Source organism: Stenella coeruleoalba (assembly GCF_951394435.1).
Source record: "Stenella coeruleoalba genome assembly, chromosome: 6".
NCBI classification, from domain to species: domain Eukaryota; kingdom Metazoa; phylum Chordata; class Mammalia; order Artiodactyla; family Delphinidae; genus Stenella; species Stenella coeruleoalba.
The window spans coordinates 80497769-80513995 of NC_137151.1; the positions used below are offsets into that span (position 1 = coordinate 80497769).

The 16227-nt window shown below is 34.4% G+C and overlaps 1 protein-coding gene across 1 annotated transcript in view; it reads left to right on the forward strand.

Moving 5' to 3' along the window:
• The window catches only part of FSIP2 (fibrous sheath interacting protein 2), a gene marked incomplete at both ends in the record, with an annotated part of 126337 nt that overhangs the window by 96639 nt on the left and 13471 nt on the right, over window positions 1–16227 (forward strand). Inside the window, 3 exons of the mRNA XM_079924127.1 lie at window positions 169–9641; window positions 12153–12653; window positions 14189–14289. Of these exons, the coding sequence (XP_079780253.1) occupies window positions 169–9641; window positions 12153–12653; window positions 14189–14289 (10075 nt within the window). The remainder of the gene's footprint in view (window positions 1–168; window positions 9642–12152; window positions 12654–14188; window positions 14290–16227) is intronic.

A 16227-nucleotide genomic window follows, 5' to 3' on the forward strand; every position in this document is an offset into this window, starting at 1 on the left:
GGGAAAATAAGTATCTGAAGAAAACCCAATATCTTTCTTGACTAGATTTTTCTTTTTCTTTAGTGAGGTGTTCCAAAGGTGAAATTCATATGTAAATAACTACCAATATATAGAATTTTCCATATGTCCCTTAATGCGTGCTAAAATGGTAATGTTTTCTTTTTTAAGTTTCCAGTGAGGAGGTGTCTATTGTTTCCACACCGTCAAGAAAAAAATATGAATCAAAACAGCCTCTAAGAAGCATATACAATGATTATTCTCTTTATCAATTTTGTGAACATCTCACTGAGTCCGTCATTTGCCATTTAATTTCAAGCATTTCTGATAGCACCACAGATAGCAGAGAAAAGGAGAAAGCTTCCCATGCAGCATTTAACACAATTATTTCAATTGATTCTCAAGTGTTTGAGAGTAGGTCAATTTCTGTTGGAGAACTTGCTTTAAGTATTTCTGAAATCATTGCTGAAATCCTTTTAAATAGTAATATCATAGAGATTGACACTGCACAGCAAATGTCTTCCTTAAAAAGAAAGTACATTTGCTGCCCAGGAGTAGCTGCTGCTGACTTTGATGATCTCTTTCAGGATCTCTTAATAGGTGTGATTCATGTACTGTCCAAAGAAATAGGGTTAAATCATCACCTGGAAAACAGTGGAAGAAATAGACCATTTTCCATGCTTAGAAGCAACAGTGTGCCCATTTGCAACAAAAAAAATACCATGCAAAGACAGAAAGCTTCCAGAGACTGGGAATTATCTACTCACAAAACTGATCATATCATTCAAAAAAATAAATTAAGTTATCTGGCCCATAAGTTAGATAGTCTGGCTGGTAGCCTAAAACCTCATGAATCCAAAGAAGTAGTCAACAAAGTTTTCAGTATTGTTTTGGATTTATTTTTACCAGATGAACAGCCATATGAGGCTATGGATGCTGATAAAAAAGCAATATTTTTTGCATCATCAAATGATCGGCAATGTAATAACATACTTGGAAATAACTTAGGGCTCACCCCCAAATCAGTTTTCCTTCTCAATGTTGTGTGTGAGAAACTTATTAGAACACTTTTAGAAAAATGCACAAACTCTGTCTTTCTTGATAATAGCCCTCTTTCTGAAGAGATATCAGCAGAAGAATGTCAATTTTTAAAAATACTTCGAAGTGTACAAGGTGAAGAATTCGGTTGTTGTAAGAGAACGATGGACTGTGAACAATTTCAAGGGGATTATATGTCAGACGTTTTGGAAAATCTGGCAGAAATGGATCAAGATTTACTGTCATCAGACTCTATTCTTACTGTTCTTTCCCACAGCTTGGTTAAATCATTGATGGATAAATTATGTCACAGTATACAACTGCCCCAAAGTCCACCTTTTGCAAACAAGCATTTGAAGTATGGAACGAGAGAAATACAGTCTAGTTTCATAAAAACAAAAAGGCCAGAGTTAACAGAATTAGGACAAGGTAAAGGTTCTTTAGGACTCACGAGTTATGATGGCAATGCTTTGACAGGACCCCTGAATAATCTCAGTGTAGTTAACTCCAAAATACAAGCACCATTTGGCAAGACGTATTCAGCAAATTTTGCTAATGTGTCACCTTTTAAAAGACAGGGAACAAAGGATATGGATACAATAGCCATCCATAATAAGCTATATCCAGGAGATATGAATACGGGTGTTTATTCAGCCACATTTTTAGAGGACATAATTTCAGAACTGTTTTTTAACCTCTCTATTTCACTGTGGGGCAAAAATGAAAACATCACTGAAGCCCAGCTCAATGAGATGAATGCATTATTTATCAACAGTGTAGTGAATGAGTTTAATAAGGCAAGGGTCACTGTTTTACGGAATTCTGAAGAAAGACTGTGTTTTCCACCAATCCATAAAGAAACTTTTAGTAGGATTGTTGACTCCGTTTATTATGATGTTTTACAGCAATATAAGTTGAAAATGACCTGTGGTGGTAATCTGGCATGTGACAGTACTTCAATAGCAGAACAAATAACGAATAGCATATTGTTAGAGATTTTGGACTACCAACTCCCATCTTGCTTCAGGGGAAAGCTCTTACATAATTCATACTACCCTCTCAATGCTGAAATTATATTACAGAAACTTCAAAACAACCTGGGAGAATTTACTTCCCAAGCTAGGTCTTCAGCGGGCTATAGCACCATGTTATCACACTCATTTTTAGAAGATATCATCAGAAGACTTTTATCTCAACTCATTCCTCCACCCAGTAAGGCGTCCTCTTTGGGAAAAAAATATTTCATGAGTTCAGATTTTAATGAAATATCAACCTGTATAATAAATAAGGTTATATCAGCCATTTCAAAACATAAAATTTGGTTCACTATATATGATAATCAATATCTATGTACAGGAAAAAACCTCCAGAAGATGGTGGATTCTGTTTATAGAAATATTATGCAAACATCTGACTCTCTTCTTTCAATACAGAAAAGTATAGTCAGCAGAAGCCCAATTATGGTTGACCAAATAGCCAGTTTTATTATCCAAGAGATTATTGAAAATCATCTTCAACCATTTTTGTGTGGAGAAGGTTTACCTCGTCCAAAGACTCCATCGGATACAATATCGAATACGGTTAAACAGGTTCTCAGTGAAGTCATAGAGTCACACAGACCCCAGACACCATCACCCTCAGGTATTTACCCTAAGACATTTGTAGGGGAAATTGTTGCCAGACTTTTATCAAAAATTTTCAGTCCAAAGCATAACACTGAAATTGAGCTGGAAAACATGACCCAAAAAATAGTAAACTCAGTAAATAACCATTTTGACAAAGCTAAAGTTCACATTCTATATAATGACAAAGAACAGTCTTACCCCTCTGTAGATACAGATATTGTGGATGAACTCGTCACCTCAGTTTATAGAAATGTTTTAAAACAGCATGGATTAGACCCTGAGGTTGATAAAGAGTCTGAAGACAGAGATATTTTTGTGGAAAAAATTACCAACTTAGTTGTAGCAGCTATTTCAGATTACCTTCTTCATCCACTGTTTTCTGGGGATTTGCCATCTTCATATTTTATTTCAACAACTGAGAATATCATTCAAGATGTTCTTAGTAACATCAGTAGGTCTACCAAGCCAAGTCAGAGTTTATCTCCATATAACACCTTGCTGCCATATACATTTTTAGAAGACATGATCAGAATACTATTATCTAGAATTTTCCCTTCTGCATCTAGCATTGTTGCAAACAGAGAAACTCCAAAAGATAGATCAAAAGTTAATTTCAATGAAATTGCTTCAAATATAATCAGTGATATTAGGATGAAAATTTCCCAACATGACATTCGATGTTCAAGAGATGAAGAAACCAAGTTTGTTTATTCAGAAGACAGTGTTCAGCATCTTGTGGACTCAGTATTCAAAAATATTTCAAACTCTGAGTCTCAAGAATCAGTTGAGCAAAATATCACAAGCAGTAATGATGTTTTTATTGACAGAATAGCTGGTTTTATCATTAAACATATCTGTCAACAACATCTTCAGCCATTTGTGAACAGAAAGTCATTACCTTCTTCATCATATACATATTTTGGTGATGAGAAAAGGCAGTGGTTTTATGCCAGTGTTTATTCCTCAACTTTTTTGGAAGATGTGATTTCTGGGGTTTTAGGCAAGATATTCCACAGGGTGTTAGGCATTGTACAAACAAAATCAGTAACAGATTCAGAAGATGAACTGTTTGATAAAGCTGAAAAACTCATACAGTTCATAACAGAGGAATTCTCAAAAGCCCAAGTTAGCATTTTAGAGAATGCTGAGGAAAATTTATGTTTGCCTCCAGTGGAGAGAGATGTAGTCAAAAACATCATTGACATGGTGTACAGCAAAGTTGTGCAAGAATATGAAATGGATATGATGCCTGATAAAGATTTTCTAAATGACACAAAGACACTGGCTGCAAGGATAACTAAAACCATCCTAGCCGAAACCTTTGATTTCCAAATTCATACAAATCTTATAGAAAAGTTTCCATTTGGATCACAATCCAAACTTAGTACTGATATTTTGATAAAGAAAGTTCAATGTGACATTACTAAATCAAGATTCCAAAGACAGGCTTCAACAATATATACTACTATGTTATCACATACTCATTTGGAAAAAATTGTGTCTCAGCTTATATCTCAGATGAGTCCATTGGCCTCCAGTACAGAACACCAAAATACTTCTCAATCAGACTTAAGTAATACAGTAATAAAACTGATAAATGAAATCATGTCAATAATTTCAAAACATTCAATATGTATTATTAAACATGGGAATGAAAAACATAGTATGATTTCAGAAAAAGATATCCAATCCATGGTTGATTCCATTTATGCTGATCTTTCCTATTCAAATATATACCAGTCTCTTACAAAAGATAAAAAAAATATAAGTAATATACCTGTTTCAAAAATAGCAAGTTTTATAATAAAAGAAATCTTTAACCATCATCTTCAGTTATTTTTATCTGGAGATAAAACTCTCCTTTCAGCCGCAGTTGATCAAACTTACAAACAGAAAGTAGTAGATCCTAAACAAAAAGAGTTGTCTTTAATTGTGAATTCAGCTGTCTTTTTGGAGGAAGTAATTTCTGAACTTTTATGTAAACTTCTTTATGCATTCTCACATAATGTCTTGGCTGCTGAAAATCCAGATATAGTTAAAGACAAAATTACTGGCATTGTTACAACATTAGTAAAATCAATTGTTCTGGAGTTCACCACAGCGGAGATTTTAGTTTCAGATAACTTTGATGATGATATGTGTTTTTCAGAAGGATATAAAGAAATGGTTAAAAAAACAGTCAACCTAATTTATGAAAAACTATTAGATGAATATAAATCTCTGATTCAAATATATAGGGCTATACAAAGTGACACAGCTTGTTTTGGAAGAAAAATATTTAATTTGCTTTTGGAAGAAATTTATGATTATCAGGTGCAGTCATTAGTTTCAGGAGAATTAGTATCTTCTTCCTACTCTTCCCCTCAAGCTGATAAAATCATCAGAAATGTGCTCAATGTCATCATGAGAGATAGCCATGCCTTGCCATTACGTATTACTGTGCTGTCACATTCTCTTTTAGAAGACATGATTTACAAGCTTCTAGTGCATATCTTCCCTTCAACTGACACTGAAAGTGAACTACAAGAGGAAGAGGTTTCACCAGATTATGAGTTTGTGGATGCAGCATCAAAATTAACTGATGAAATTATCAAAGAAATTTCTGAACATGAGATCCGTCTTGCTAGGGCAGAGGAGAACACAGAGAGTATGCAATTAGAAGTGACTGAGAACTTGGTTGACTCTATATGTAATAATATTTTCAAAAAATCTGAATTTCAAGCTGAAGTCCAGAAAGATGCAGACAAAAAAGGAGGCTCATTCCTCAGTAAAGTAGCTGGTTTCATTATGAAGGAAATCATGGATCATCATCTGAGGCCATTTTTACATGGTGAAGAATCATCTTCCAATAACTTATCTAATTATGACCATGTCTCTGTACATACTAAACCTGGTAAAGAAAAGAGACAGCCTTCTCTATATTCAGCTACATTTTTGGAAGATGTAATTGTTGACCTTGTTCACAAGTTTTGCTCTCTTCCAAGTATTACTGAAGATTCTAAGAAAAAAGAAACACCAGAGCCAGACATTGTGAGCTTGGCTATAAAATTTGCAAACTCTCTGGTAGGAGAATTTAGGAAAAGTGAAACTAAAGTTCTACCAAATGCTGAAGAAATTTTTTCTTTTCCACCAATTGATAAAGAGACAGTTGATAAGATATCCAATTTTGTGTATGATCAGTTCATAGGAAAGTATGGATCTAATGCTATTCAGAAGGATGATAAAAACAACATTGTTACAGAAATGATTGCTGCTTCAGCCCAGAAGGCCATCTCTGCTTTCAAGATTCAACCACTTTTTTCAGGAGACTGGTCTTCCACCTTCTATTCATTTCTAAATCCAGATAACATCACCCAAAGGGTTAAACACCTTCTACAGAAAACCTCTACACAGATAAACAGATGCTTAAAAGGGAACCAACTTACTTTACCAGAACAATCATATAAACACACATCTCTAACCTCAGACCAGAAAAATGTGTTGGATACTTTGGAAATAGATAGAGGTGCAATGAGTAAAAAGAAAAGTTTCAAAACTAAGGAGACATCAATGAAAAAAGGTGACATCCAAGATCCAATAGTTACCTCTGTAACTAGAATTATGGAAAGCAACATGGTTAACCTGTTATCAGAGTCAGCTGCAGATGTGGCAAATAAAAAGAAAGAGAATGAAAATAAAATGGGAATTCCAATTCAAAAATATAATGTATCAGAAGTTACTTCTCCAACTACTAGTGTGAAAAATAAAGATAAACAGGAGCTGTATTTGAAGGGAACACTTAAAAATAATGAAATTGAGAAGAAAAGCATATCACTTTCAAATAAGGAGGGGCAAGGTAAGGAGGTACACACACAGTTTCTAGTAGCTACTGATGGTACAGAATGTGAAAAGGAAATACTTAGACCAGATTTTGCAATAGACATTGAGAAGAAGATTGACAAAACAAGAGAAAATTCATTAAAAAAAGAAGACAAGCCCTTTCAGTTATCTTCTTTGACAACCAAAGCAAGAAATACAAAGACCACAATAGAGAAAACAGTTGCCCAAAAGCCAAACGATGAGGAAAGGAAAGACTCTCCAGCTCAAATAGATATAAAGGAAGGACAGTGCTCACATTATGAATGTGTTCAAAATGTCACTGAAAATATTTATGATAATATCTTAGGAATATATCATTCTCAAGAATTAGCAGATTATTCAAAACGACAAAGTCTGCCAAGTTATATATCATTGCCTCTAGTTCAAGAGGTTGGCAAGGATTTTGCACAGTCCATTTCAACAAAGGATTTATACCTGTCAATTAACAAAAATCTCCCTGCCAAAGAGAAAAAAGAAGAAAAAGAGAAAGCAAGAGAAATAGAAAAACAGAGGGAGAAAGAGAAAGAGAGAGGGGAAAAAAGAGAAAAAGAGAAAGTAAAAGTTAAGGATATTAAAAAGGAACCTAGTAAATCAGACAGTCCTCAGTACCCACCAAAAAGTGAACCTGGAATTTTTCCTGCTAAATTTTTAGAAGATGTTATCACCGAAGTGGTTAACAAATTGGTCTTTTCTTCCTCACCAGAAACACAAACATATGATAGATGCCAAAATGTAAGTGATGATGAAAATCAAGCTGAACTCTATGACACAGCTATGAGACTTATTGATTCACTGTTGAAGGAGTTTTCAGATGCTCAAATTAAGGTATTTAGGCCAGATAAGGAAAATCAGTTTTTTCTACCTGTAGATAAAGTGTCATCAGTTCCTAAAGAACCTCCCAGGCATAAAGAATCAAATATAGATAAAGCACCATCCAATGTCAAGAAAATAACTGTGGATAATATGCATAAAATGACTGAAAAACCCTCTTCAAATAAGATACTTTTCCTAGATAAAATATCAATTGATAAAACATTGGTCAACAAAGTTGTTCACTCCTCTGTGTGCAATATTTTGAAGGAATATAAATCTCAAGACTCCATTTGTAAGACTATAAAGAGTAATGGGGGAAATTTAGCAAGACAACTAACTAGTGCAGTGATAAGTGAAATTTTTCAATATAAGCTAAATTTGATATCGTGTGATGAGTTTCCACCTTCATGTTTGCCTCTGGAAACTAAGGATGTTGTTAAAAAGGTCCAAAAGCTGGCTCGAACAGCCAGCAAAGAATGTCAAACATCATCGCCATATACCATCATGCTGCCTCATGAATTCTTAGAGAATGTGATTTACGCTCTTTCATCTAAAATTTTCTCAACAGTATCCAACACTGAAGCAGAAACATCTGAGGGCAACCGGTTCACAGAACTAGATTTCTTTCAAATGAAGTTATTAAGTACAGTTACAACAGAGATCTCCAAAAATGAAGATATGATTATACAGTATGTGGAATCCTTACATCCCAATGATGATGAAATTATTCAATTAGTGGTTCAATCGCTCTATAATAATCTCTTGTCACAGTTTGGATCACAAGAGATTATACAAAATTGTGCAACCAGTGGATGTAGAATTCTTTCAGAAACCATGGTTGACTTAATTCTACAAGAAGTGACTGGTAATCAGTTGCAGAACTACTTTTCTGGAGAGCTAACTCCATATCAGTGTGCAGAAGTTGACAATGTTGTTGAAAATATTCTTAAAGATGTTATCCAAACTGCTGATGTTCCCCAGCCTCAACCATCACATGCTCGTATACTGCCTTATAACATAATAGAAGAAATTGCTGTGAAATTTTTATCGAAGCTTTTATCTATGTTTCCAAAAGTAGATAATGAAAGACCCAAATCCCTAGAAACTGAAATTCAAAAAATTATCTCAAAAATATTAAATTCAATACAAGAATTTATCTCCAAAAGTAAGATTAAAGTTGTATCACCAGCGAAGGAATTGCCTACTGTACCTTTAGCTGACAATGAAACCATTGAAAAAGTAGTTAATTCTGTTTATACCAGTATTTTAAAGCACTCTGGCTCACACATTTCTATATTTAAAGATTTAATGGGTAAGAGTAATGTCCTCTCTGATATAATAGGTTTTTTATTGGTGAAAGAAATTTCCAATTCTAAATTTCAACCTCAAGTAGAGGAAGAATTACCAAGTTCAGAATTAGCTCTGGAAGCTATCAAAATTATGGAAAGAGTGGCCAAAATGGTTAATGAATTTAAGTCCCAGGAAAAGTCTTCATCCAAAAAAGGTTCTGTGTTAGATGCCACGTTTTTAGAGGAAGCATTGGCTTTGTTCTTGGCTAAAATAGTAAGGTTGCCAAGTGCCTCAAGCAAACATGCAAAAAACTTATCAAAGCCTGAGTTAAATAAAATTGCATCTCAACTGACAAAATCTGTGACGGCTGAAATTTCTAAGAGTAATATTAATCTTGTTGCTGCTGATTCTGAAGAACACTTTTTAAATCCAGAAAGTATAGAAATGATTTCTCAGGTTATTGATTCTATTTATAGTAATGTACTACAACAACCGAGAACCCATAAAGATCTTTATTATGATATAAAAAGTACAAATGGAGTTTTCCCTAAAAAAGTGGCCAGTTTAATTATTAATGAAGTTTCAAATTTTCCCTTAGATATCGTTAGTCCAAAGAATTCAAATGCTGGTCTCTTAGGAGATCTAGACATTAACAGAATTGTTCAAAAGGCACAAGAGCATGCTAAAGTGATCCCTGACTTAGATAAAGAAGAGTCAAATAAAGATTCAATTGTAGAGGACTCTACAATTAAAATAGTTCCACATGTTGGGAATAAACCACTCAAAATAGATCCAAACATTATCTCAGAACATTTAGCAGTAATTTCTGTAAAAACTCAACCTCTTGAGAAACTTAAGGTGGAATGTTTTAAAAACACTGGACATAACATAGCAGAACTGAGAAGAGCATCAATAAGTAGAAGAAGTTATTCCTCAGACACATCTACTGTAGGACAGTTAAAAAGAGAAAGACGTACCTCATTGAATAAGATGGGACGACTCGATGTAAAACCCTTTGAGGTAAGTGAAAAAGAAATAGAAAAAAAAAAAGTGAGCCATGGTTGTTCTGTGATTCCCTTCCTCAAATAGGTATATGGGAATGTATTTTTTTGTTGTTGTTGTTATTGCCTAGCCCAATAGGAAAATTGGTTGCACAAGTTCATTCGTATAGTTATATGACTTACTGGGACTTGCCATATCAGCTCTGTGGCTCACTCTAAAGGTCTCAGGCTAGTTTTCCTAAGACAATAAGTTTAAACTGGCTTTAAAAAAATAATGGGAATGTAGGGAAATAACAGTAAAATCAGGCTGACTGAAATTATAATGATAAAAACTATCTAAAATACATTTCTCAAACCTAAGGCTCTACAAGAGTAATACTACTCTTTTTCCTTTTAACAACATTCATCAACACATATCAGACTACTCTGATTACTACTGCTCTATAAACTCTTAGGTTATACTTGTTTCTTATTATTTCACTTTAATTATATTAGCCTTCCTCAAGTTCTTCTATACTCTCAAGAAGTGGCACGTTTCTTTCTTCTTCTATCCTTGTTCTAGATTTAGCTGCTTTAATGCTGCCATATTTATGAACCTGTTTCCTCATGCTTTAGTCCCTAGCTCTGCCCTGCAGCTCCATACTTAGGCCCCAAATATATTAAACTAATTGAGACTTTAAAATGACAAAATGATGTCCTTGTTACAAGGAAACTATACCACTGAGGTCAAAGGGTGGTCTAGCCAATAGTTACACTGATCTACTACACATTTTGATTTTTATCAGAGCCTCTTCTACTCATGGTATTCACTCATAAGAGGACTGAGTGTGCTTAGGGGTACAGTCTGTGGCCTGGACAATGAGCAAAGTTTTATAGAACCATTCTCGCTGGAGCATAAACTTGAAGTAAATTTTCTCCAGCACTATCCTGCAACCCATTGAACTAGGTCTCAGGGCTGTTAAATATGTTAATTGGCACTTTGTGTTTTCATACTCAAATACTGAGATTATTATGGGCTAACATACTAATTTAATCTTTTCCCTAAATTTTTTGAACCAGATGACAGTCCTTTCAAACTCTAAAATTTATCCTTCAACATGGATTCTCATTGTTTGCATTAGCATATTATTTGGTAGTCTTCATTCATACATAAGTAACCCCTTAGGAGTAAAATCTGTTGAACAGACTATAGAATAACATTAGTCAAAAGCAGTTTTTAATTATCTGTAGAATTTTCTGTCACAAATCTTACTCGTATTTACCAGTTCTCTTTCATTAAGTCATTTATAGACCACAGGAAAGCAGGATGGGAATATTTAAACCAAAATAATTACTGCTGTCCTCTTAAGGGGAAGAAAATCCATCCTCAAAATAAAACACAAAGAAGCAGACCTAGACAACTCTGATACGACATACGATTTGTACCAATCTGAGTATCAATCTCCTGCATAGGGACCAGAGAAGAAACCAAAGAACAGTAGATTAGATCAGCGAATCTAGACACTTGTTGGCCTCACCCAAGGGCTTTATTTTCTGTTTTGAGATACCATAAGTTCCCAACACACTAGGCATGTACATATGAAAACCATATATAGTCACAAATTCCAAAGCCATATAGAAAGATTTTGGATTTTGTAAACCACTGGTCCCCTCCACTAACACAGAAATCAAAACTGATTGGTTTTAAATTCTTAAGGAAGCTGTTTCTATATTTTTTTTCCACAGAAGATATTCTTTTAGGACACCAATATCTGAAAAAACTGGCTTAAAGTGTTACACAGGGATGTTGAAGTCTAGAATTATTAACTCAAAACAATTTGGAGGTTCTGTGGCATCATCAAAGGCTACTGAAATGCAGAAGTTCTATTATTTAATTGTAACTGTCTTTTATCTGTCTTAAGACATTGAAAATGGAAAGTGAGATTTGACTAGGGAGGTGAGAAAAAAATGAAGATTTATATTTTCAAGATTCTTTTGGAAAATATATCCAAAGGATCAGGGGTGGAATGATAGGGATTAAAGAGTCAAAGACCTTCACAATCTTGGTTATTCATCATTTTTAAAAGTCAAGATCAGATAATACCTTGCTTTCTTGTTGAAAATATGTACATTTCAATTTCTCTATGATAACCCATCTACAATTTTAGAAAAATATATTATCATGTCTACTTCTGTCACAAACTTTCAAAGTAACCAAAAAACAAAGAAGTAAATATGATGCAACAAAATATAAAGTTTAACCAAAAAAAGAAGAAAAAGTCCTTCCTTTAGTCCTTCCTTTAAACTCTGAAGTAAATTATGGTAGATTAATAAAATAACCTCTGAAGGTAAAAGAAATGATACCAACAAATATTTCTTACAATTTTCATGTTTTTTTTTAAAATATTGCTAATGTAAGCATGGCATCTTAAGATAATACTACTTTAACAATGAAACTAAAAATCATACTAAAATAGCTGTATTATAATAGAATCATAGGAAAAGTGATTGAGGCATTTGTTTTTGATATTCATTATACCTTCAATTCCAGGCTGTTTGCAGAAATTCATTTCAGAATATAAGGAAGCCTGATATCACCAAGGTGGAGCTTTTAAAAGATGTTCAGAACAAAAAAGAACTTATCCTTCGTTTAGTAGCTCATGATATTGATCAAGAAGTTTCAGAAAGTACCATAGAAGAGGAACTAATGTCTGATGAAAATGAAGTTGTTTTAAGAGAGATTGTACAAGAAGAACACTTAGGAGAAAAAGTTGAAGATCAAGTGAAAGAAGCCACAAAGCCAATAGAAACCAAAGTTGTTTCTCCCAAGCCAACACGAAGCACAAGTAGCCTGAAAAAGAATTTTTCATTAAGCAAATGTTGTCAGCCCACATCCAATGCAAATGTTGAAAATACTGAAGCAACCTCAAATCATGTAATAGAACCGAAGGAGGGACAAGTTAAAGGAACTCTTGCTAAACTTGACATGGCCACCTGCTCAAGAACCTTGACTGAAACAGATTCTATTTGGGAGGAAAAGCCACAGAGGAAGGTGAGTGAGAAATATGACTGTCAATAACCAGATATCTATGGAAAGAATAGAGATCTTCAGAAATTCTGTCCAAGAATGTACCTTAATTGGGCAGAAAAAAATACTAAAATGGTTCCAGATAGTCTCTTCCTTAGTCTGGCAACATTTACAGTATGAGAGAAATAACTAACAGATGAAGCCATAAAACAGAATTGAGGGAAAGCAGGTAATGGAAAGAGACATATATTAGCTAGAAGTCCAGGGATAACAGAAAATGGAAGCTATTTAAGAGAAATGCAAGCTAATTATTTACATCCATCTTTTAATAGATTCCAGCCCTTTTGTATTTTGGCTGACAAATACCTTTTGAGCAGGTAGGGTGGGACCAGAAAATAGGCCAAGGTAGGAAGAGGTAAAAAAGAATCCATACGAATTCAGATTGTCTGAGTTTGAATCTTGACTCTCACTTTAATAGATATATATCTTTTGGGCAGTTACATAGCCAACTTTTTCCTTACAAGTTAGCCAACTTTCCCAAAGTTAAGTTAATCAAAATATTTTAAATATCACCCTTGCAATCAGCCCATAAACTCCACTCTCGTCATGGGGAACAGCTCTTGTCCCTAATACCATACCCCTCACATAACATAATGGTCTAGACTTCAGTGACCCTTTGGGTGGTTCCTGTCCAAAAATCCATACCAAAACATGTCTTGGAAAAGTGTATATGGTACAGGATTTCCTGGTGAGACAATTCTATTGATTATCCATTTGACATTATTCCTAGGTTAACACAAAAGCTGAGATGAGCCAGAGAAAAAGAACAGAGATACAACTCTTCAGTTCAGAAGTTTCCCAGGTAAATCATTTTAACACATACTCTGACCTATTTGTTGGGAATCTATGTGTGATTACATGACCAAATGCAGTCTGCAGAATAGTTTTGTTGAGCCTCATAGTCAGAAATCCTGGCTTCATAGATAACTAAAGAATTGTTATAACAATACCAAAAGTCAAAATGGATTTCATATAATGGATTATTGTTCATATACAATAATCCCAATAATAGTAGTCTGTTTTTTCAAGATTCTAATAGACATAACAATTAAGGTATTCTTACAAAAGTTATAGCCATAAAATCACACATGACTTCCCAACAAACAGATCAGAGTACGGTTAAGATGGCTGACTTGACAAACTTCTGAACTGACCAGAATTATATATATATCTGTTTTTTTTCTTTTTGAACTAAGTTTTCATTAAAATATTTGTAAAGTACAGAAATGGAAAACTATATTCTTCAAAGTTTGTGCTAGGTTAATCTTTAATGTTTATTCAGACTTCAATATTATAATATAGATCATCTTTACTAGCCATTTCCAAAGAATTATTGGAAAGAGACCTTTTAATTAGAATTACAGTGTTCATCCATTTTTAATGTAATCTCTGAAACTTTTTCTAATAATAGTGTAGATTAGAGGGCAGAATATGCCAAGTATATGAGAAAGTGCATATCAAACGCTACTTTATATAACATATGGTTTGCACTTTTCCAGAAAGAAGAAAGAAACCATATTTCTGAGCCGACACATTACTTCATACACAGAATTATGAGTTCATCTTCATACAACCAAGAAGACCTGATTTCATCTGCTGGGTACATGAGATTAAAGCAATATAAAAATAGAAATATGAGATGAAAGTAATGCTTATGGGAAGAATGAGGTCTCTGGTAAAACTACGATTGGGCAAGTATTCAGCCCTAGACCTTCCCTCACTCCTTATCCTTTTCTCCCTTGGCTCCCTACTGTGGACATTCCCTAAACCCTCTCCTTTCTATCTGATTCCCCATTTCTAGTTACTTGGCCTCTATGTTCTTCCTAGTATAAAGTGTCTTGGATGAAGAATTTGCTAGTGTGTTTTGGTTTTGTTTTTTGTTTTTCTTACCTGGAAGATAGAGCAGATTCTATTGTGACCCAGTGCCTTTCAGCCCAAAGGGTTCCTGCTCAACTCTCTTTAAGTAACAAAATGTTCCAGTGTGTATAACTGCCTCTAAGAAGAATCCAAATAAGAGAGGGAGCAGTGTAAGCCGAAGCATTCAGGGATGAATTCTAGAAAGCAATTGAGTTTGATGTGGGCCTGTAAAGATAGACAGCATTTACATGAGGAGAAGGCAACCCAAGTTCGGATGACTATAGGAGGAAAGTCTGAACTATATGGCATTTATAGAGGACAGAGAGAAAAAGTACACTGTAGACTTGAAATCTAATTAATAACTATATCTAAAACAATAACTATCTAAAACAGTTAGAACTTGTCTAAAATTATTCTTAAGTTTATAAGAATATTCATAACCTAGAAGAGGTAGCATTTCTATTGTGGGAGAAGCAATAGGTATAAATAGGAGAAAAATCTACCTGGTTATAATTTTTTCCCACTCAACATGATGGAATTGTTTCTTTTTGACACTGACACTATTTTGGGACATATTTTCCTGACCAATCATTGCCTCTTTTTTCCTGTGTAATGATTATATTAACATACAAAATTAGTAATGCAGGTACCTCTCTATTGTTTATATCAGTGGAGACAGAGGACACAGATAATACCAAATAAAAGATAATTTAGAGCAAGATAGCAGACCAAGAAACTGCACACCCTTATTTTCTTGTAGGAAGAAAAAATAGACAACTACACACTGCTAAAACAACTTTATAGGAGCTCTGGAAACCAGTCAAATAACTGCAGCAACCAAGGGAATGCCCAATCAAAGAAAAGCCACATTCAAAGTGGCAGGAAATTCCACACACTTTTACTTGTTTTTGCCCAACCCCCTTCTGCAACATAATGTGGCACAGTTGGGAAGAAATGGCCAATTCTCAGTTTTCTCTCTTGAGGTGGAAAGAGTAGATTGGAACTTGTTTGTAATGTTTGGGCCTATCTGTGGGCTGCCTGAGGGAATGTTTTCTGTCTCACCTGAATAGGAGCTCAAATTGGGAATGCTGGCATTGTTTGGGTCTAAGCCTAGAAGCCACTGAAGTCAGTAGATGGATGCCATGGTGCATGAAAATCACAAGGGACTGCAGATGCACAAACAGGTACCTGAGGGAAAGAGATTACAGGCAGGGGGAAACAATAAGATAGCTAAGGCCCTTAGAAGAAACATGATGAGACCCTTAAGAAATAAAACATTGAAAAGCAGGTCAGGAAAATGGAGGAAGGAAAAAAAAAAAAGTACATACATAGGCCCAGAAGGACATATACCCAGAACAAAAGTAAGATTTGAAGGCTTTACCTCAGACTGTTCCCAAGGTTCAGAGTCCTACTAATTAGTGAAGGGCTTCTACAACAATCTCCAAAAACTGGAAGAGGTAGCTATTTCTTTAAATGCTCAAATTTCGACATAAGATCACAATGCATATTAATGAAAATAGGGCACATTTTAAGAAACCAAATAAATTCCCAGAAAATGTCCATGGAGAAGCACACGAACTAGACATACATGAAAAAGATTTTAAAATAACTGTCTTAAATATGTTCAAAAGCTACAGAAAAACACAAAGAACTAAAGGAAATCAGGGGAAAAGTATATGAA